General features: G+C 37.9%; 1 protein-coding gene across 2 annotated transcripts in view; it reads right to left on the bottom strand.

Annotated features, from left to right (window-relative positions):
• Positions 1-1,947: 1,947 nt before the first annotated feature.
• Pgr (progesterone receptor) overlaps positions 1,948-22,925 on the bottom strand; it is an 81,869-nt gene continuing 60,891 nt past the window's right edge. For both annotated transcript variants that reach the window (XM_076575642.1, XM_006983778.4), the window contains 2 exons: positions 21,124-21,281; positions 1,948-17,925 (listed from right to left, as the gene is read on the bottom strand). In XM_076575642.1, coding sequence (XP_076431757.1) covers positions 17,770-17,925; positions 21,124-21,281 — 314 coding nt within the window. In that variant the 3' untranslated portion in view covers positions 1,948-17,769. The remainder of the gene's footprint in view (positions 17,926-21,123; positions 21,282-22,925) is intronic.

Raw genomic sequence — 22,925 nt, 5'->3', positions numbered from 1 at the left:
TGCATAAAGGGAGATGGAAGGAGGCAGTAGTGTGTAGATATCAATACACACTGAACTTATGGAACTTCCAAAGAATAAAAACATACTGCTAATAAAAATGTGGCAGAGGAGAGGGTAGTGAGGAGATTAACCAAAACTAAGGCTTCATGAAAAAAAGCCTTAAGGAAAGCCAATAGACTTGAAAAAAAGGAAACTAGCTTGCATGTGTGGCAGTGTCCTTCCTAGAAGACATGAGTTATGAAATTAAAATCACAGTGTAAGGCATGGGATGCCTCCTTTATGAGTTATTGGTCATGGTGACCTCATAGGTCCCCAAAACAACTCAGGATATTGCCACTGCCCTTGGTGAGCAAACATGGCTCCTTGGTAAAACTCTATTGGTAAAGACACTTCACACTTTGGCTGAAGGACATAGAGAAATCAATCTCAAACTGACTGAGAAAGTTCTGCCTGGCTAGCTAGTGTTGGAAGGTATTAGCCAGGGTACTCAAGCAGAAAAGCCATGGTGGGTTCTTATCCAGTGCTGGCCCCTGTGTGATGCAACACTACCCTAGCAGGCAAGAAGTCCCCCTGGTGCAGGAGTGGGGTGACTGTTATGGGGTAACTAACCATTGTCTGATTAGATCTGAGGCCTCCACTGTATGGAACGCCATGCCTGGTATGGTATTTCTGGACAAAGAGCCCAAAGCTGAGGTCATAGGCCCCTGGGTAGAACCTGCTACTGTTATTTTGCTGAGTGAGCATACTGTCAAACTGCCTTCTAAATATTTAGAGCCTATACGTAAAAATACCAATCCATGATTGGACGCTTAGAAGCTTTAACTCCATCGCCTGTCCTGCTGGTAGTGGGAAGATGAGAGCTGAAGAATAAGTTAGTTGATTGTGTCTCCCTGATAAGGTTTTCATGAAACTCCCAGAAGGATGTTATTCTGAGAGCTTCTGGCTAGTGAACACATGCACTTTTTGAGAGGATGATGCAACCCAAGCCAATGGGGAGGCGTCACTCCTGAACTTGGGATACTTGAGCCTCACCCAAATGTACATCATAACCTAGCCTTTCATCTTGATGCTTTATTTTATGTCAGTCTGGAGAACATAGATGTTTCCCTGTGTTTGGTTAGCTTTAGAGCAAATTAACTCTGCTTGAAGGGAGGGTCTTGGGATCTTCTGATTTGTAGGAAAGTTGTCCGAAGTTCTGAGTAACCTGGAGCCTCACTGTGCACAGCTGGCCCCTGAGGAGACAGCAGTCTTCTGTGAAGGAACTGTAACCTGTAAGGTCTGAACAACTGCATGTAGGTAGTGTTAGAACTGACTTGGATTACAGGACAGCTCGTTTATATCTACAGTGAACTGGAAAGCTGACTGTGGAAGAGAATCTTCCACAGTTTTGTTAGAGAAGCAAAGTGACGAGCATAGCTCTACTAGAAAAGCACCTTGCTCATCCCTCATAACCTGTAAGTCAGTGCCTGTCCCCAGCTCATCCTTGTTCCACTGCCCTTACCAGAGTGACAGACACTTTGGAATCTGAGGATCTCTGTGATGTGGGCAATAGAGATGATTCTCAGTGTTGGTCTCTCTAAAAAGTTTATGGGAACAGTGGAACACAATGTCATCCAGACATTAATGAGATAGGATTTTCTTTTTCTGCTTGAAAACATGTCTGCAGATGATAAACTACATGGACCACGGGATATTTGGGTCTTGTGCCACTCTCACGTCCTGTGGGTCTCTGGTCATGTGACATTTGAAGTCTGCCTGAACAGTGTGCCGAGAGGTAAGGAACCATACAAAGGAACAGAGTGTTTATGAACAAGGTATTTCAAGCACAACACAGATTTGGGTAAGAAATGTCCATTTGGATGAAGCTTCAGAATGTGGTGAAATGGTGAATTTGGCATTCAGAAATGAACAGTCTTTAGAAGAGATATTAGAGGAAACAAACCAGCATTTGTAATTATGATTGAAATTTATTACATGACTATTTCATCATATTTTTCTCATGCCATTCAAAAGTTCATCTAGAACAACACTAATTTAAAGACTAAATTAAAACATAAGACTTCAAATTAATACAGAAGACTTTATCCATTTGAAATATGTATTTTGATTTTTCTTTTAGATAGGGTGTTATGTAGCCCAGGCTACCTTGAGCTTCCTAGGCAGTTGAGGCTGGCCTTACTCCTGATTTTTCTGCCTCTATCTCCCAAGTGCTTGGATCACAGGTGTGCATATTTTGAAATAACTACTTTATTACATTTGGCAGGCACACTGTTAAATGTTCAGTTGAAATTATTTCACAATTATTTTTAATCAACAAAGCTTCTGCATTTCTGTTTGAGTTTGTCCTTGAAGCATGGTATAAAGCCATTTACCTATTATTTCAAACAATTAATGAGATGGAAATTTCTAAATACAGGTGGGAAGAATTAAAGTGCACATTAATATTTTGAATTATAATGCCAAAATCAGTTTTAAGAACATGTAATAGAAAATGTTACCTACTTTTCAGAGCTAAGGTCTTATTAATGAAGATGGATAGAGAAAATAGAAAGACAAAAGACAAAATTGTTTTTCCCCAGATTAAACAAATGTTTTATCTAAAAAAATAGTTCAAATTTACAGAAAACAAAATTAAGAAAAATTGAAGACTATGAAAACTACATTGTGTTGGAAAACATCACAAATCAAAGTGTCAATATTTTAAGTGTTTTATGTTTTATAACAGTGAAGAAAACTATTATAAAATTGTTTGGAGGAATTATTGTTCAATACCATAAACTACTTGAAATTGTTGGTATATGTATAGGGAATTAGGAATAAATTAAATGTTTCTAGAGTTTTCCAGTAAGTAGAATTATTCAGGTTCTAACTACACAAGTTTAAACAGGAATTTACAGCACAAAATTAAATAAAATTATTAAAATTTACATTAAGTTATTATTGTGTAGATAATAATTTACACAATTATTTCAACAAAAGCATCAGGCATAAAGAATTGAAAGGAAGTAAAATTAGTCCAGTGGTTAGCAAAAACAAAATATTTTGGAATATATATCATACCACCCCATTTTTCATATAGACAATATCATGCTGTACAATATTTCAAATAGAAAAAAATAAAAATGAAGATCAGAGAAATTCAAGATTTCTGCTGGCAACTGACTCATACCAATAAAATAGGGTCTTAGTGTAGAACTCTTATGTTTCCAGACTCTTGCCTCCATATACATGTTAGCCACGTGCTAACACTATCTACACTATTCTCTAGACTGACGGTGTTCAGGAGCTCATGCACTCACACATTCAAAGGTAAGCACTCACATTCAGAAGGATTCCAAAGTAAGCCCTTGTTCAGTAGAAATTACTCGGGATATGAACATGATGGAGAAATAATTCTCCCTGATACAGGCAACTGAATTCAAAGCAAACTTTTTTTTTTTTTTTTTCAGACAGGGTTTCTTTGTGTGTAGCTTTGTGCCTTCCCTGGAATTCACTCTGTAGCCCAGGCTGGCCTCGAACTCACAGAGATCCACCTGGCTCTGCCTCCCGAGTGCTGGGATTAAAGGCGTGTGCCACCACTGCCCGGCCCAAAGCAAACTTTATAAAATGTAAAAATGATGCTAAGTATAATAAGCCCCTGAATGAAAGTCCACCATGAATTTCGCTGTAACTACATACAGCATAACTGGAACCATTAGACAAGAATCTAACAAATTCATCCCAGCTTAACCTTACCTTCCCAAGCTAGCTTCCTCCTTACAAACATGTGTTGCTCAGAAATAATTCTACTAACATACTGCTGCAAATTGCTTGTATATGAACATTAAGTATAATATAAAATTCATAAAATTTACCAAAAAAGGGGGAAACATCTTAAATAATAATGAATGTGATTCTCTATTTTGAAAGTGGGAGATAAAAGTTTCATGGGGGTGTGCATTTTCAGTTTTCTCCCTAAAAATGGCATCACATTTTCCAAAACATAGATCCTCACAGATCTGCTGTTTCAGAACACAAATTTACAGAAACATCATCCTCTTAAACCACACAGGAGAGGAGAGGTTGAAGGCCCACAGGAGGCTCCCCATCCATCCTCCATCGTGCAGTGCAAATGGCTTCTCTCATGCATTTCTTTGCCAAATCAATAATCTAATATTTTTGAAGTCTGGATATTTCACATTTTCCAATAAACATCTGTATCCATAAGCTTTGGTCTTTGGGTTCTTAAAAATCATACATTTGGTGATCCAAGATTTATTAATTTCTGAACATATTCTTATAGTATATGAAATCATGTGATAACTTGATTTTTAACACTCATTTGGAAATTATTAGGGGAAAAAGGGTATGTTCATATGGGATGTTCTAGAGTGTGAAGGGGTTTTATTGGTGATTTCCCTTGTAAATACACAGCTTCCTGCTGACATATCACCACCGTGTGTTAAGCGATAATAAGACTCGGAACTTAGGTCAGATTACTGAAATCCAGCAGTGACATACCTGTCTTCTAGAACTCTGAGCAGAATGCTGCTTTTGATTTACTGACCTGCATAGACTGCTGGCCAGATGACTCACAAGTACCTACATACTGGCACACTAGTGTCCTTAGTTTTTATTTCTATGCCATATTCAGGCTCTTTAAAGGTCTTGTAGTTTTAAAGGAAATTCTTGACAATAATTGTTCTTCCCTAAATCAATACAACAAACGCCTGCTTCAAAGTTTGGGTTGTGTCCAGGTTAAATGTTACCACTTATCTGTCTTACACAGAAACTGTTGTTACGGAACGGCCAGTGTGCAGAAAGATGGAAAAGATGAACATTCACACCGCATTTCACTGAGTACGAAGTACTTCAGTGTTAGCATTACTCCCTGATTTTGCCATGTTATAACCAGACAGGATCTCATCCTGCAACCCTGATTAGCCTCAACCAGGCCGGCCTCAAAGTAACACAGATCTACCTGCCTCTGCCTCCCAAGCACTGCAATTGAAGGCATTACAAAACCTGGTTTGGAAGGAAATTTTTTTTTGCAGTCACACAGGATTTTGTCTTGATTAATGGCATTTAAGATTATAATAATTATAGAATGCAACCTGGTTTAAAAGCCCATAAGAACTAAAAACAATGATGAAAGTAAACAATTGTTTTTTTGATGAGAAGAAATCAGAATACACAAAGCAAATAAAGAACTACACTACCCACATCACAATATACCTTTGATCAACAATAGCCATGGTTAATTGATTGATTAACAGTTGTTAATGCTGGACTTATTTTTTTCTGCTTTAAATGTATTTCATTCATATATGACTCACATTTATTAGAAAAAATTTAATGTTCAGGGTGTTTATCATATTACACAAGAAATACACAAAAGAATACTTCTCACAATAAAGATCTGAGTTTGTGATTCTCACAAGTAATTTTTGACATACAAATGATACCAAAATCCTTTAATGACAACAAAATAAAGTTTTGGATTTATAATTTAATCTTAGCTACTTAACAAGCAGATTTTCTATTATTTTTTATTAAGTACATTCAAGAAACTCAAATTCCTCCCCTGTGTTCATATCTCCTTTAAAAACACTTATTTAATGTGTTGGGGGACTAGATGTGTAAATGTGAGCTTATCTGGTTGTCCTCCAAGGTGCCCCATTTGGTGTTATTTCAAACATAGGAATCAAAAAGTATGGCTATTAATGGTTTTGTTGGATTATGTCAGGTTTAACTAACAGTGAGAAAAGATGATGCAGGCTGGGTGATCTAGGTGTCCTGTCACAGCACATTCATATGCAAATAACACAAGCCAGCATGAGAGGCTTTGCTTTCTGTGGTGTTCCTATTTAAGCATTACAAATTGCAAACTACTCACACACGATGGATTTCTGCACTTTACAAAATAACTCTCCTTAGGTCAGATCACTTTTAGAATGGGATTTGACCACTTCTGATCAAGTAAAGTAACATCATGCTATGTAGATAAAACATTGTTTAAAAAGCAGACGATTTGATCTTGCATACCAGTAGTAGAGAGAAAGTGATGCATACATGCAGGCTTAGGAAGTGACTCCAGAGAGAGGCGTACTCTGGCAGCAGGGACTGAAATCTTGCCTGTACATTCACTGGGACTTACTGCAGTTTCTTTTTTAAAATCTGAGACCGAGTATCATTCTGAAGCCCTGGATAATTTATGCTAGAATTTATGCTGTAGTCTTAGCTGGCCTCCCATTTGCAGCAATCCTTCTGCCTCTGCTTACCAAGTGTTGGGATTGGAAGCATGAGTCAGCAGCACACCAGCAGCACATTTTCCTTTTACATATTAAATAGTTAACTTAAAATAAAAATTACTTTATCCATAATGGTAATCAAGTATTTACAAAATAATTACAGCATATCACTTCATAGGTAAATAGGAAGTTTCTCAACATCATTAAAAAATTTAACTGGTAATATATTAATTAATTAATTAATATGAAAATATAATGCTCAGCCAGGAATAAATGAAATAAATGTTTTATGCTGTAAGAACAGTTTTGTGATCAAATAACCAAATGGAACATTCTACTTTTTCTAACCTATTACTTGATGTAAATTAAACAAATACATTTATTAGTTTGTAATATCTGACATCCAATTAAGTAGAAATCTAGTAAGAAATTTACCCTTCCATCTTTTTGTCTTCAAATCCCAGCATGGCTCACACGCACTGCAGGCACTTAGTTTATTTATTGACTACCATTTATTTGCAGCTAAATTATATTAATTTAATGAAACCAATGCAGAATAATAGTCTTAACAATTAGATTATACCTTTCCCTTTAATGTTTAGTACACAATTTCTTATGAAAATTAAATTGGTAGAACAACAATCATATTTTGGCCACTGTAATCAATATATATATTATTTTGTCTCACTAGATACTTGATATGAGCTGTTTTGTATTATCTTTATGGTCAAAACAACTAGTTGGCTTCAATTTAATTGTCTTGAGAACCAATCCTTGCTTTATTAAAATGCATAGATTATCAAAAATACATACCATATTAATATCCTACCTTATGTCACATGGTCTAATGGAAGCTGAAATACTGGCTAGCAGTAAAATGAAGAGATGTCTTGACTATGCATATGTACCTGGTATGTAATTAGAGTGAGGTTGGAGGTGATTCACTGATAAAGAGCTTATTCTTTATCATTACATGGCATTACACTGGAATCATTTAAATTCCCAATGTTGTTTTTAAGAAACAACTCATTTTAAACCTGATCCTGTTTAACATATGACCCCATTCAAGGTGGGTTAAGTAACTCAACTTTCTTGTGTGAGTCATGAAACATTTCCTCTGAAATCTACCCTTAGTGGAAAAGCTGAGATGTAATTTTTAATAACAGGTTGGAAATAAGTACATGATGGTGATGGTGCTGCTTGCTCAGTTTTAACATTCATCACCAAGCCATTTCCAGGGAAACAGTGCCAGGGGTTCACAGATGGGAAGACAATTTTACCATCCTAGCAGCCCCCCCCCAATTTCCAATATATTTAAAAATATTTTCTTTCCTACTCAGAAATTAGAAGCCACATTTGTATAATTTTACTTAAGGACATGAGACTAAATATCTAAATGTGCTGAATATTATTATAAGGGATCTACTATTTACTTAAAACAAACTAGTAACAAAAAGATCAGAGAAGGGCATGGGCATGACAGAGCACTGATGACTTCCTCTTCCCGGGCTGCCGTAAACATTATTTTTACCAACAAATAACAGAGTATATTTCTCTGAAATTTTCAACAACTTCAGCTTAAACTGTGAAATTAAGCATTCAAAGTAGTGAAATTATTCCAGGGGAAGCATAGAACATTAGATTAAAAACACTGTGTGTGATGGGTGTTATCCACAGCCACCCCCTTTTCACAGCTTCATATGTCCCACCACCCATGGAAGGAAAGCTGACGGGCATTGCAGATGAAGGGCATTTCACCCTTTCAACATATGCTTATATGTGTGTTGGGCCTTCTCAAGACACACTGGAGGAGAAATGCTTAAAGAAAGTCAGTGTTCATCTTCTGACTTCTTGGGTTGGTCTTTGATTGGACCAGAGCAAGGCAAATCTGGAAAGCAGGGCTTTCTTAGAGAAAAATTGTCCCCTAAGTGTTGAGCATGTAGACCTTGAGTTGTACTTGCACACCTTTAAACCCACACTCAGGAGGCAGAGACAGGTGGATCTCTGCAATTTCTGGGCCAGCCTTGTCTACATAGTAAGTTCCAAGACAGCCAGGGCTACATAGTGAGACCCTGTCCCAAAATCAAACAAAGTCAAGCTTGGTCACAGGTATCTCTGAAGAGATATGACAAGAATCCACCTCAGATCCAGAATCCTGCAACTGACAGGAAGAGAAAAAGAAGCAGCCACAGATACGGCAGGGATATCAGATTTCTACACTTGGGGACTGACTGATCTTGAAGAAGACAGTGTGGGCCACAGATAATCTAGACCAGGCAGGAGGAGGCTGTGAATGTGGTGGCTAGAGTTCAGTCAAGCTTTAAAAGCTGTAATGTCTCAGAGAAGCCTATATTCTGCCAGCAGGGTGAGGTCACAGCAGGTAGTGAGAGGACAAAGTGACCTTATAGAAGAGTCCAGGCAAGGAAACTAGTTCATGTAGGAGAAATCTGCTGAGCCAGCACAGATTAGAAAGTATCATGTCAGCAGTCAACATGCTCTGCAGTACGGAGCAGAGACCTGATGATTTCAAAAGCCATGGTTATCTACAGGAGATGACACCTTTGCATTTGTGACCAGGCTTGGCAATTGCCAGAAAGTGAAGAAAAGTCAGAAGAGTGGCCAGGAGGCCCCAGTTCCCACAGTCACCATGCACATAGAAAGCTTCTTCCCCTCCTCGCTGCTCTCTCATTAGTGGGAATAAAGAGGAAGGGGAACTGAGTAAGGTAAACAGACAGTGCTCTGTTAAACTAAAAGAGACAACTAAAGCTTAAACTGCCAAGTTACTTTCCGGGCTATTACCCATCTGCTTCCTTGGATGGATCATGAGGCGAGACCCCGAACAGGTAGCTAACCTTTTTATTCCTGTCCCATACAGCCACACTACTGGATAGTGGCATCTGAAGGAGTCATCGGACATGTTTGTTTTGTATATGTTTGTAGCTCAGTGTCTCTACTTCTCATTGCTGAGCTTGGAGCTATTTTGGCTTTCTTTCTCTCAGCTCCTAGAATGGGGCTTTGAGGTTGTAGATACTCAAAATGGTGGGGATGTTGGAGGAGAGGTACAGCTTCTTAGGGTACTTATTTGGATTCTAGCAGTTGGTAAAACTGACGTTTCTTAGTTTTTATTTTTTTCCTCAATGAGGAATTTCAGTTTCAACACAGAAGCCAAACAATTAGGCATCTGGCCTCCTGTTGAGAAGTTTATCTGGTGTGTTCATCTACTTTCGTCATTCGTCAGTGCCTCTCTGTTATGTCTTATAAAGCCTTCTGGAAAATTAAAGAGGTCATAATCACCCCCAGCTCTTCATGTTTATGACCCATCATTTCACAGAATATTGTAACTTCCTACAAAACATGCCTCCATGATGAGCCTTCTGTAAGCCCGCCATCTTTACTGCAGGAGGGAATCTCTAGTGCAATCACACAGGGGTGCTGTTTTCTTCCCACACAGAGTCCTGTCTTGTGTGATAAGATGGCACACATGGCCACAGATGTTTGGGACTTGGTTTCTGTTCTGAGTCTCATCATCAACTTTGGCTCCATGCTCTCTGTCAGCATCACGTGCGTGTGCTTTTCCTGTTGCTTGTCCCCTACTGTTAACAAGTTTGGAGTCTGCTTCCCTCCTTCTTGCCTGCATGCTAGGCTAATTTCTCAACTACTTCACATACAAAGTTTTAAAGGATATTTGGGCCCACCTGGAGTCAGCTGTTCTAGGAGTTTCCTGTGTGTTTTCCATCCTTTTGTTCACGGTGGTACCCAGCTATCAAAGCATCTGTCTTTTCTCTCCACCCAACTGTACCTCAGAGAAGAGGGAACTAGTCATGGCGAGGGTCTAGCAGGGTGATGGCCCTACTCTCTAGAGTTCCTCATCGCTTGCAGTTGAGAATGAGTGATGCGTAAAGCACCACTTTTCAACGTCACCACCATCATCACTATCACCAGCAGCATCATGTTGTTGCTGTGTTCAGAACAAGTTTTTCCTATACTGACAGAGACAGCACAATTGGTCGTGGTGCACTGATGTAAATGTTATAGAAAGCGGGAAGTTCCCGAGTGAAAAGTGGTGCTTTGATTAACTTTGGGAGTTGAAATAGATAATTTGCTTCTAGCCATTTTGTTTTCTGTTTTAAGTGGAATGTTATGATCTTAGAAAACTCAACTAGTTGATATCTAAATAGATGGATTGGTAACTTTCCCCCTAAACGATGTAGCCTCAAATTAGAACAGTGAGAGACTCTTTAAACACGACCAAAACTCTGACAATATTTACATTTCATGTTTGGATAATGACTGGTAATTCTTCGAACATTTCCCATACAGTTATCACAGCACATCATCTTTTGGAGTTTGCATCATCCTGCCATGAATGTTGCTCAAGAATCAAGGGGACAATATCTGCTTTTATGTCAGTGAACTTTCCAACTGATCTGACAAGCCACACCCCCTTCTAAGCCCTTGCCTGTTCCCTCTGTCTGTTTCAAAGTACCAATTTAGAAAAAAAATTAAAAAATTGTTGTTCTTTTGAAATATTTTAAAAATAGAGGCCTGACTACTCTGATTTTTCCTGGGAATATGACACCCCAGAAGAGTTAAGATTTACAGAATATTTGGGTCTAAAGGAGATACAATACTGATTAAAATGATGACTATAGAAGGCAGCCCATGGAGCTCTCTCTATCACTGCTTGCCATCTGAAATTCTGGGCAAAGTTTCTGCCCCATGTAGAAGGAGCAGGGTGCACCTCTGACTGCTATGTGGTTCATTGCTGTTAATTCACATACACTCTTCTTTCTGTCTCCCTTATCAGTTGTACAGGTCTAGGAGGAAGAAAAGCTAATGCTCTATAATGGTCCTTGACCTCAAGTCTCTAGTTACCAACCTAGCACAGGAAGGCTATGATAGAAGTTCATTGGCTGTTTTCCTATTTAAAAAAGCTAAAATCTGAGTTTACCAAATTAAGTCCATGTTTTAAAAAGTCCAATCACACTTAATGTATTGCTGCATGACTCAGCAGCTCTAGTTGCTATGTATTGGAATAAGACAGAAAGAAAACAGAGCTTTAATAGAAACACAGTTTGAAGAATAGACACTTTAAAAATCAAAGCTTTCCTAGGGCAAGGAGGATCGCAAAAGTTACCTTCAATGACAAAACACTTCAAACCACTGCTGGTTAAAATAGCTAATAAGAAAAACTCAAAAGAAAAATAACCATCATAGACAAAGATGTGCTAAGCTTCATATGTACCTCGCAAGAGAAAATCATATTAAAATGGGTCTAATTTAAAATACTGTTTGGAAAGTTGGCTACAGTTGGGGTTGATGAACAATTTCAAAAGACAATTAAAAAGTAAGCTACAATGTATTCCTGAAGACTATAATGCCGCTTACATATTTTACTTACATCTGTCTAAATATGGGCCGTGACACCAATGCCACCCCCAGAGAGTTAATCGTGTGGTTCAGCTTCCTGGAAGTACTGAGCAGAGTGGCCCCCATAGCTGCCCTCTTCATGTTTCTCTGAAAGTGCCCTGTCAGTTAAAAGCTTTCAACCAGCTCAGAAGTAATGTGTTCTCCATTTCACCACGGGTCGGAAGAAGGCAAACAACCTGTGTTTAACAATAAGGTCAGCGTGACACAGGCAACCAGAGCCAGTAAATCGAAAATGAGGTTGACATTCTGGGACTCATCCAGCAGTCCTGCAAAGGTTTTACAGACTTCCCAGCTGCGTGGAGCTTGGATGAGCCTGGGTGCATCCTCCAGCCATGGCCAGAGCTCTGCTTTGGAATGCTGTCAACATTAAGGGGGAGCAGTCCTGTTTGCCTCCCTTTGAAGCAGCCAGGCTGTTACTGTTGTTTAACTCATCATGAGTGCCCCATAAATGCTTAAATTCTTCCAGGGAAGAGAGGATACGCAATGAAAAAAAAACCACTCCTTGCCTTTTATTTTAAAAATTAAGACGAATTCTAACTGTGTGGCCAGGCTGATCTAGATTGTGCAAGCCTGTCTCAGCCTACGCAGTCCTGGGGTTCCAGGAAGGCATTGACACACAGCATTTAACATTAGTTTTGAAGATCTAACTTTGGAGATAGATAGCCCAGGAACCTGGTGGTCTGCAGGGCTTTCCCCCTGAGTCTAACCTGATTCTGATTGTTTAGGTCTTGTTCATCTTGGATTCACATCATGATGTGGAGTGTAATCCATACTGAACTGTGTATTTCATTCTGTGGGTGGATCTTTGGTCTAGGGCTTTCTACTTATTTTTATTTTAATGGTCAGGGTGTGTGAAGCAATGTTACACTAAAGAAGTGGCAGGTTGAAGGTAGAGGCAGACATTGTACTTGGTGCCCAACCTCAAGTAAAGACAACAGCAGCGTCACAGAACACTGGTGATCTGCTAATGAAAATTATGTCATGATCTAGTCTAGTGCAAGTGAGCAACTTGGGAGTTTACACACCTTTTCTAGAGTATTTACCTTTGAATTACTTTTGGAATTTATAGATGAAGATGTTTATTACATCCAAGAGGCTGATCATAGAAAAGAGAAAGCTGCACCTTCGTGGAGTCTTCCCCTCGTCCAACACACTTAGTCCTTAGGGGAGCGGTTGCTGAATTATGGAGTAAAACAAAAACAAAAACAAACCAAAACCAAGCTATCTTCAATTGTGAAAACATAGTTTCTAGTCTTGAGTGCTTCTTATATATGAGGCTATGGGGTTTTAAAGACATTTGAAGGATTCATATTTCAGCCTAAAATCTGATTGATAAGGGCAAACAGAGATGGGGCAAAGTGCCACAGTGTTCATAGCGTCAATGGAAGGTGTAGCAGTTTTCAAAGGAATGGAAGCTCTCAGATCAAGCAGTCAGGGAGATCTGGTATCATCACCAAATAGCAATGCTGTTTGGGAAGTTGATTTCAGCATGAGTTTTAGATCCTATTGTCAGATGTTATAGATGGAATTCCAGACTAAGTTTTTGGAAGAGCTATATTCTGCTTAAGCTGTTTGGATTTTAAAGAGTTATTGGAAAATGTAAAAAATTAGTACTTTACTATTATTAGATATTATAAGCAAAAGGTGATATGTTCTTTAGATTTCTTTCTCTCTTCCTTCCTTCTTTCCTTCCTATCTTCCTTCTTTCCTTTCTCTTTTAGTTTTTTTCAAGACAGGGTTTCTCTGTGTAGCCCTGGCTATCCTGCAACTCACTTTCTAGACCAAGCTGGCCACAAACTCACAGAGATGCACCTGCTACTGCCTCCCAAGTGCCAAGGCTAAAGGCGTGTACCATCACCACATAGCTACTCTTTAGATTTCTTATGAAACAGGCCCTAAACTCAAAAAGCTATATTCTTCTCAGGAAAAGAAATAAAGTAAATACATCTCAAATTAAGTCAAATATTTCACAGTAAACAGCAGAAGAAAAGCAAGTAGATATTCCAGATTCCTTTTTTCACTAGCTTATAGAACTGATTAGTTTGACAAAATTATAGCCAAAACTATGGCATAATGAAAATGCATTTATGGCAATTGACATTTCTGACCGCTTGTATGGATGGATGCAGATATATATCGTGTGCCTATTAATCGCAAAGGAGTTGGGTTAGGTTTAATGACATAGCTCTAGCTTACACTCAGGTAGCCAGCAAACGACCAAGAAGTGGGCATAGTCCCAAATTAGCCCTTTATGTACATCGTTAAGTCCGTCACAGTAGTTGGGGATAAATTAGAAGTTACAAGTTGATGCACCATGGCTATTTAAAAAATATTTTATTTCATACCTGTACAGGAGTAAAAGTTAAGGATAAGGGTGAAAAAACACAGTGGAAAAGCATCACCTAACTAAAGGTGCCATGTTTTTAAACACTGGAAACAAAATAGTTCCACAAAACAGTTAATACTGGCCATAATCATCTTTTGAGACACAGATGGTTTTTCTAACTTTTGTAAAGGAAATCTATTATTAAATAAAAAATCTGCTTCAGTGACATTCAAGTATTTCATGATATAGAGCCTGTGTTCTTATGCTTTAATTTTACTCTAGAGCAACCCACAGAACATGACCTGAAGAGCGGAGATAAAGGTTACGATGACTAGATAGGAATGGAGGAAAAGACTCAGCGATGAGGTAACTCCCATTCGGTCATGTCATGTTCTTCTGGGAATGTTTTTCTTTCTAAGCTTAGCCTTAAATAGTAAATCCTGGTGTTTAGACATCTAAACTATGGATGGAGATCAAAATCAAGAATATCAAATGTTTTTAGGCAGTTGCAAAAGAGGGCCATAATAAACTCCATCCCTGAAGATACTTTATTTACCCTTAGTTGAAATGAAATTAGAAAATTTTCATTATCTTAAAAATTAGACTGTGCTAGTAGACAATGGTAACTACTATCAAATTAGTCCAAATTCAAAGGATAAAGGGTTTATTTGCATCCAGTGTTCCAGGGGCCATTACTTGAGTAAAAGAACTCATGACATTAGTCTTGGCTACATTTAATTAATCAATCTTTCCCAGTCCATACAACTGACACAGAAGAAAATTTTCCCTAAGTATTCTAAAAATTATTTTTATTGTGATTATATTTGTGGGGAAATGGTATTGAAAGCTTTTTCAATAAACAAATGTACATACCAATTTAAAGCAAATGAATTGATGACAGTTGCCTAGATTATATAGTTATTATTTTAAAATTCTATCCTTTTCTAGAACTTATCTTATTTAAATTGTACATAAATAATGTCTTGCACATATCAAACCTTAAGAGTGAAGTTTATATATCCCACAAATATCTAATGGCCCTCTACTCACAGACACTAGATTTACATTACTCCTGGGCTATACCTTTCTTGAGTTACATACAGTTTTTCTTAAGCTCCATGTTCTATTAAATCTTGTTAACATATTTTCTTATGTTAATAGTAGGTACTCAAAAATAGTTGTTGAATAAAATCAGAAATAAGGGGACAATTTTACATCAAGATTTGCAATATAAAACAATAAGAGTACTTAACTACTTGTAGATTCCTTTATAGGGAAGGAAATAATATTCTATTCATTCTGTTGTAAAGTTCAGAACAGGAAACAGACCATTGTTCTGAATCCATATGAAATGTACTCCCATGTCGTAGCTAACAAAGGGCAAGATGTCACAGGATAGGGAAAAAGCAGCTTAGAAATGAAGAGAAGTGAACTTGCAGGTAAAGTGAGCAACAAAGCCAAGAGAAGTGTCTCCATGTAACACAGGAGAGCCACAGCAAGAGGACAAATATGACCGTCATCTCTCTGTCAAGAAACATGGGATTTTTCCTCAGCACAGCCCACAGGCCTATGGGCCATCAGAGCAGGGCCGCAGCATATTATTGTAATTTAGACAGCCACAGGGAAACCTAGGGGCGATCTAATCACTGTGTGGCAGACTGAGGAAGACTTTACAGAAACATTGCAGGTATGGAAGATTGACACATGCCTGGGTCTAGAGTAAGAGTGGAGGAATTCTGGCAGAAAAGGTGATGTCACGTAGAGACTGGCATGGCAGGAATGTAACAGCAGCGTAGGAAACTGACAGATTAAAGGGTAAGTGTTAAGGATGTAGCTCAAGATTTTTTCTTAATAAATGTGAGGGTTTTTTTTCAAAGCCCACTTGGAAATTCTGATGTGTAGATGAGTGATGGATGAATGGAAGTCCCTGAACAGAAATAGCAGAACCAGATCCTTTAGCCTGAAAAGTGACGTGAGCGTGTGTGTGTGTGTGTGTGTGTGTGTGTGTGTGTGTGTGTGTGTAGATTATGAAGAGCCAGTCAAAAGTGTAGAGTATTTCAGACGCATGGCAGGAGAAGGTACGTAGACTAGAAAGGAAGAGCATCTCTTTACTAATGCTGATGGCTGGAGTACCTGGGTAAAGCTCTGTTGGGCTACTCTACCTAAGGTACCACACAGCAGGTAAGCCAGTATGATTTCCTCATGCATGAAATGAACGAAGCCAAGAGTCCTGATTGGTCCCTTATTTTAATCCCTCTTCTAAATGTGCTAAAGAACTTATTGTTTATGGATACACCACAGTCAGTTCTTTTTTTAATTTAGAGAATTTATTGTTAATTTAGAGAAATTATTGTATACTATACATATATGTATATATTACATGTATAATATGACTGGAATTGATGTCAATGATTTGATAAAAGCAAACAGTAACTGACTTTTATTGAATTCACCAGTGGTGTAAACTTGGTATGTATACACATGTGAGACCTTTATTAAATTATCAGATCTCCAGTAACTCATTGCAGTAAAGAACTGTTGTCTGTCTTTCAAGTGAATATTTTAAGTAGAAATGATAAAGTGAGTTGTGTGTTTGATCATCACTGTACCTGGTTGTGTTATTTTCAGCAAGTATCTAGGATTTCTTGAAGCAACTCACTTAGAATTGGGTTGTAGGCACTCAAAACTTTCCACCTGAGATTTGTCTGTTTCTAGAGCATGTGTTTCAGATTCAGAGGCACTAAAAATATTTTCCACCTGAGAGTCACTACCCATATTTCCCTAAAAAACCCACTATCCCCAAGAAGGGAATGCATTTACCCCTCCCTTCCTGCCTGCTTCCCCCCCCCCCACTCACTTTTGTCCCCTTCCCTCCCAGTCTTCATTGATAAAATGCTAATAAGTGACAGAGATGGGCAAAGGAAGCATTTGCCGGGAAACATGCTGTCACACTAGCAAGGACACGGGACTACCAAGGGTGACTGCCAACAACAGGGATTCCAATGAGAGAACAGACCTGATTTCTGACATACACAGGACCGTGTCTGAAGGCATCTTCTCCCTCAGACCCACCCTCAACAGTGTCACACAACTGTGTTGCTGTTTATTTACTCTGTCACAAGTCTGCTTCCAACCACAGTTTGCCTAGATTCAAAATATCAACCCATTTCAGCTCCCTTTCTGTTTTCCTGTTTTGTTTTGTTGTTTTTTCCTTTCTTTCTTTCCTTCCTTCCTTCCTTTCTTTTCCTTTCTTCCTTTTTTCTTTCTTTCTTCATTAAAAACTCTTGAAAATCTGCTTTAGGTTATGAATCTTCTCACAAAATAGTTACATTTTTGGCTGCCATTTTAAAGGTCCAGTTTTGGAAAACCAAAACAACTATCTAAAAGTAGCATGTATGGTTTATTGTTAAAGGTAGGGATGTTTTCCCCCTATAGGGGAGATTTGTTAGATGTTAGATGCAAAGGTTAAAAAAATTTTCATCCGAAAAGTATGAAATAATATAGATGAGATATAGTTTACTTATACAATCAATTTAGTCCTTTTTAAACTATGTAAACTCTCAAAGAAAATATGGGTACATAAAACACTTTAGAAACTCCACTTAGACATTACAAAGGAAAATCAGAATCTCCCAAGTTTTCTCATAATTTACACAGTGTGATATGTATACATGTAAGGCTTTCAGAAGAACATTATAAAGACTCAAGACCTGACCATCCTAACCAAGACAAAAAATACATACCACAAAACTTAATTTTTGCAAAGAAAACAAAGCAAAGACATCACTTTTTATGAAAGAGAAGAGGCTTCACCATGCCCGCCAAGATCTTGGGCAACTGTGCAGCAATAACTTCAGACATCATTTCTGGAAATTCCACAGCTAGTGTCCGAGACTGGATGAATGTGTTCAAGCAGTATAGGTGGAGCTGTTTCACAAGCTGTTGGTTTAACAAGTGGGTAGGTAATGTGAGAAAAACAATAAACCCACACTGTTCAAACATGATAACTTATTTTTTTAATACTGGAAAAACCTGTCCAGTTGTTTGTTCTTGCAAATACTCAAATAACTCTCTCTGCTCTCTGGGAAAATATGAAAAATGTTTTATACTCATGACGGAGCATGCTGGTAATATGATATTTCATGAATTTATTTCTGTCTTCTGTGTATGAATGTCTGCATTTATGTATGTGCACTACTAGCATGTAGTACTCATCATAGTCAGCAGATGGCATCAGATCCATTGGAACTGGAATTACATGTGGTTGTGAGCCGCCATGTGGGTGCTAAGAATTGAACCCGAGCCTGGGCCTTCTACAAGGAGCAAGGGCTCTTCACTACGGAGTCATCTCAGACCCAAATGTGTAATATTTAAAAGTAATGAAAATTAGCGACATTCCAGTGTTCCAAAGTGAACATTTTGATTTAATTTTCAACCTTTTTTTCTTTTTAGGCCTGTATGCACACATACACATAATATTGCAAATACATGAACGTATACATTTTCAAAATGCAATAGTTTCATAAATCCCATTTGTTAATTAGACTTTTTCACACAACAATTTACCGATTCTATTTCAGTAACTCAACATAAATCATAAAACTCAGGGCCTCAGGTATGTGACCTAAGAACTGTATCACTGAGTAATATAGCCAGCTTCTCTTTAATATTTACTTTTTATTTTGAGACAGGGTCTTGCTAAATGGCCCAGACTACTGTAATCGTTCACTGTAGATCAGAGAATTCTGTGAGTTTGTGAGCTTTCTGAATTGGCCTCTTAAATATCAGGGAGTGCAGGCCTATATCAACAGGATCAACTTCTATCTTAATGAAATATGTAATTTACACAATTTAAGTCTCATAGTACTGTAAGACAGATCACAAAGGAAACAGCAGAAGCAAAATCCAGAAGTTCCCCAGGAAGCATTTTCCTACTGTTATATTCAGTTTTTGACTAAGTGAGTATCCTACATTTTTACTAGAAAGATTGGTATTGTTTCCTGGTGAGCAGCATTTCCTTTCTTTCACCATTTTCATTTTGTGGTATCTAATTACCTTGTATCTTATTTCTTTTACTTTTTTCTCCATTTGGCACAAAGTCATAATCAATTTCCCTGACAGGATGGTGAAAACCACCTGAACATAATTGTACACATTAGCAACTTCCTAGCTCCATTTTCACCCTGGAATTGGTGTGCTGGAGTCTAATGCTGTCTTACTGGTCACAAATAAGAACAGAGCAATAAGCAGAGACTTATTGTTCCTCCCAGTCATTATGCTGGGGCATCACCATGCATACCTCCTGGTTTGAATCCTCTTCACCTACAGCTTTATGATCAATAGGAGCACATCCCAATGTAGTTCCCAGGGAAGGTTATATTTGAGATGTCCTCTGCAAGACTGAATGAGTGTGAAAGAAATTGGTGGTGGCATTGCAATTGTTTGGCTGTTTGGTGATTTTCCTCTCCTTGGGATTCTGAAGACACTGCTCAGCCATTGTCCTAAATCCAATGTCACTCAGAATGCTGGCAGTTTGCATATAAGTTATTTCTTTTATCACTGGTATGCTTAGGATATTCTTCTCATTCTTGGTATAATGAGCTATTATAGTGCACCTTGGATGAATTATGCAGTACCCATATTGTAGTCCCTTACATTTAGAAAATTCACATCTTTAGCAAAGAGAAGGGACCCAAGGCTGGAGGACTGCTACCAGAATGAAGGTCAGTATGGGCTACATGGCAACTCCATGGCTCAAAAATTGAGAAAGAAAAGTAAGAAAAAGAGAACTCATATCATTCCATTTGAGTAACTTTTCTGATAATTCCCCTGCCTTTGTTTTCCTATATTCTTTCTTCTGCAAATTCCTATTAACTTGAATTTGAGAATGAAATCTGATTTATCATGTGTTAGGTTTTAATATTTTCTACTGAGAATGTCCTTTGTATTTCATGATTTCTGTTGTTTTTTTTTACTTTTGTTGAATTTCAATGCCTTCAACTCTGCACTAAATTGTCCCAAAGTTTTATTTATTTATTTATTTATTTATTTACTTATTTACTTATTTACTTATTTTTTATTGTTTGCTAAATGTTCCTTTTTGAAGGCTCTTGTTTCTTTCTTTGACATAGTACCATTGTGTTTCCTTGAGGCTCTGTGAATTTTTCTCCTGTCTCCTGTACTGGTGCTTTATCCTTCAAGTTTCTTTTTTCCTAGACTTATTCTGTTCTCTGCTTTTTATTGTCATGATTTAATTCAAGTAGCTTATCATGGTCACAAAGTGTTCATAATTCAGGCTCACAAGTTGACCTGCTGAGTAGGTAGCTTTTCTAGGCCTTTGACTCTCATTTTCATGGGGTTTCTTATGCAACAGCAATAAAAGCTAGTATCCAAGATGTCTCAGTTAACACACACACACACACACACACACACACACACACACACGTACACATATGTTAAGTTTTATCAGTCTAACTCCGCGGTGTTGGGCATTTGTGGGCTGCTTATCATAGCAGAGTATAGAAACAATAACCCAGAAAGAATTTAAATAATTTAATTTATGATTTCTTTATGCCTTTGAATGGAATCTTGGAAAGCGTGAAGCTCTTACCTGATTGCCATCAGCAAGAGTATTTACAAATACACACAGAATGACATAACAGCGTTATTTTCTATACTAATATTATGAAGCAAAAACTTATTTTAGAAACTATTCCGAAAAATATATGATAATTTGTCTTGGCCATTAAATTATCCTTAAGTGATATATACACTTTGAGAAGTCAACATGGAACACAACGGCGTGTGTGATGTAGTCTTTTAAAACCCAACTACAAATAAGAGTTTGGGGAAACCATACTGTGAAGACTAATACCAGTCATCAACTTGACAAGATCTAGAATGATCCAGAAGACAAGCTTTTGGACACATTTATTAAGAGGGATTGTCTAGATTATATTAGTTTCTAGGCATGCTGTGAAAGAATATGTTGACGGCACCATACCCCAAGCTTGGGTCCTGGACTATCTAAAAGGAAAAATGCTATCTGAGACTCAGAATTTATCATTTCTTTTTTTTTTAAGTAATTAGAGAAATTCACAGCATTCTTACCAATAATCTGGAAAACAAAGTACTTACATCATGCAAACTGTCAAGAAGCTTCGTAAGTTGATAGAAGCGCTGTGAACTGGGGACAACCCCTTTCTGCCTTAAGCCTATTGCCTTGATCAATTCCCGGATATAGCTTGACCTCATCTCTTCAAACTGGCTTTGGCTCCTCAGTCCTTCCAGAGGAACTGTACAAAAAATAACAAGAAGTGGTAGCTATGTTAAAAAGCGGACACTAACAAACCAGGAAGTGGTGAGGCACACCTTTAATCCCAGCACTCAGGAGGCAGAGGTATGTGGATCTCCAGGTTCAAGGCCAGCCTGACCTGCAGAGCCAGGGCTACACAGAGAAACCCTGTCTCAAAAAAAAAACAAAAAACAAAAAACAAAAAACAAGATACTAACAATGTATGAATTTCTGAGTTAGATAACTAATGTATCATTTATATATTTTTTAACTTATACACACACACACACACACACACACACACACGTCATTTTAAGTAGGAAAACAATAGTGCAATTGGTAAAATCCACACACAGAAATCTTTTAATTGTGGAATAATATATGAACAACTTATGTTTCAGACTTGTATCTATGAATTATGCATTCAATGTAGCATTTGCTCAAAAGAGCTGTTGGTGTTATTATACAGTCTTGCATCAGATATGTGGTTTTGTTTGACTTATGGTTCAATTATGGGTCTTCTTAATTTAAATTTTTTTCTTTTAAACAATTTTTTGAATTTCTTTATATAGTTTTGTCTTCTTCATGTAAATCTCAAGTATTTCTTATTACAATTGATCTTGGAAACTTATCTTTTTGTTGGAATTTTAACATTGCTTCATTTTCTACTGCTTTTCTGCTGATGTGGGAAAAGCTGATCATATTTGAGTATTTACTTTGTATTCTCTGACTTAACTATTTATTTTGTATTTGACTCAGTCACTTGGTTTTCTTGGTGTATTTCTTTTTTTTTTTTTTTTTTTTTTTTTTTTTTTTTTTTTTGGTTTTTTCGAGACAGGGTTTCTCTGTGTAGCTTTGCGCCTTTCCTGGAACTCACTTGGTAGCCCAGGCTGGCCTCGAACTCACAGAGATCCACCTGGCTCTGCCTCCCGAGTGCTGGGATTAAAGGCGTGCGCCACCACCGCCCGGCTGATGTATTTCTAATAGTATTTCTAGTCTCGTCTTTCCTGGAGTCATAGCTGTTAGCTGCCATTCCTTTCCTTCCTTCCTGACAGCGGCTCATGTAGCCCAGACTGCACTCAGACTCACTGTGTAGCTTCAAATGACCTTGAATTCTTTTTTTTTGTTTTTTTTTTTTGTTTGTTTGTTTTTTTTTTTTTGGTTTTTCGAGACAGGGTTTCTCTGCATAGCTTTGCGCCTTTCCTGGAGCTCACTTGGTAGCCCAGGCTGGCCTCGAACTCACAGAGATTCGCCTGCCTCTGCCTCCCGAGTGCTGGGATTAAAGGTGTGCGCCACCACCGCCCGGCGACCTTGAATTCTTGATACTCCTGCCTTTGCTTTCCACATGTTAGGATTATGACATGAGTCAGCATGCTCAGCTCTTCTAGCTATCATTTATCAATCAATCAATTGTACTGTTCAACATTTTCCTAACAATAGTAATGCATAATAGTGAAGGTAGATATTCATGTTTGATTACTTACTTTAAAGAGAATTAACTTCTTCCCATATGTTCACTAATAATTTAGGTAGTTTCCTCTGGTCTGCCTTTGTGTATTTGTGTGCTGGGACTGAGCTGAGCATCATCTGTTACTAACTACTGAGCTACACACACAGTTATAGCTCCTTTCCTTCTAAATCTTCC

Source organism: Peromyscus maniculatus, chromosome 7, assembly GCF_049852395.1.
Source record: "Peromyscus maniculatus bairdii isolate BWxNUB_F1_BW_parent chromosome 7, HU_Pman_BW_mat_3.1, whole genome shotgun sequence".
Classification (NCBI taxonomy): domain Eukaryota; kingdom Metazoa; phylum Chordata; class Mammalia; order Rodentia; family Cricetidae; genus Peromyscus; species Peromyscus maniculatus.
The sequence above is the reverse complement of the archived record's forward strand: the minus strand, read 5'-3'. Positions and strand labels throughout refer to the sequence as shown.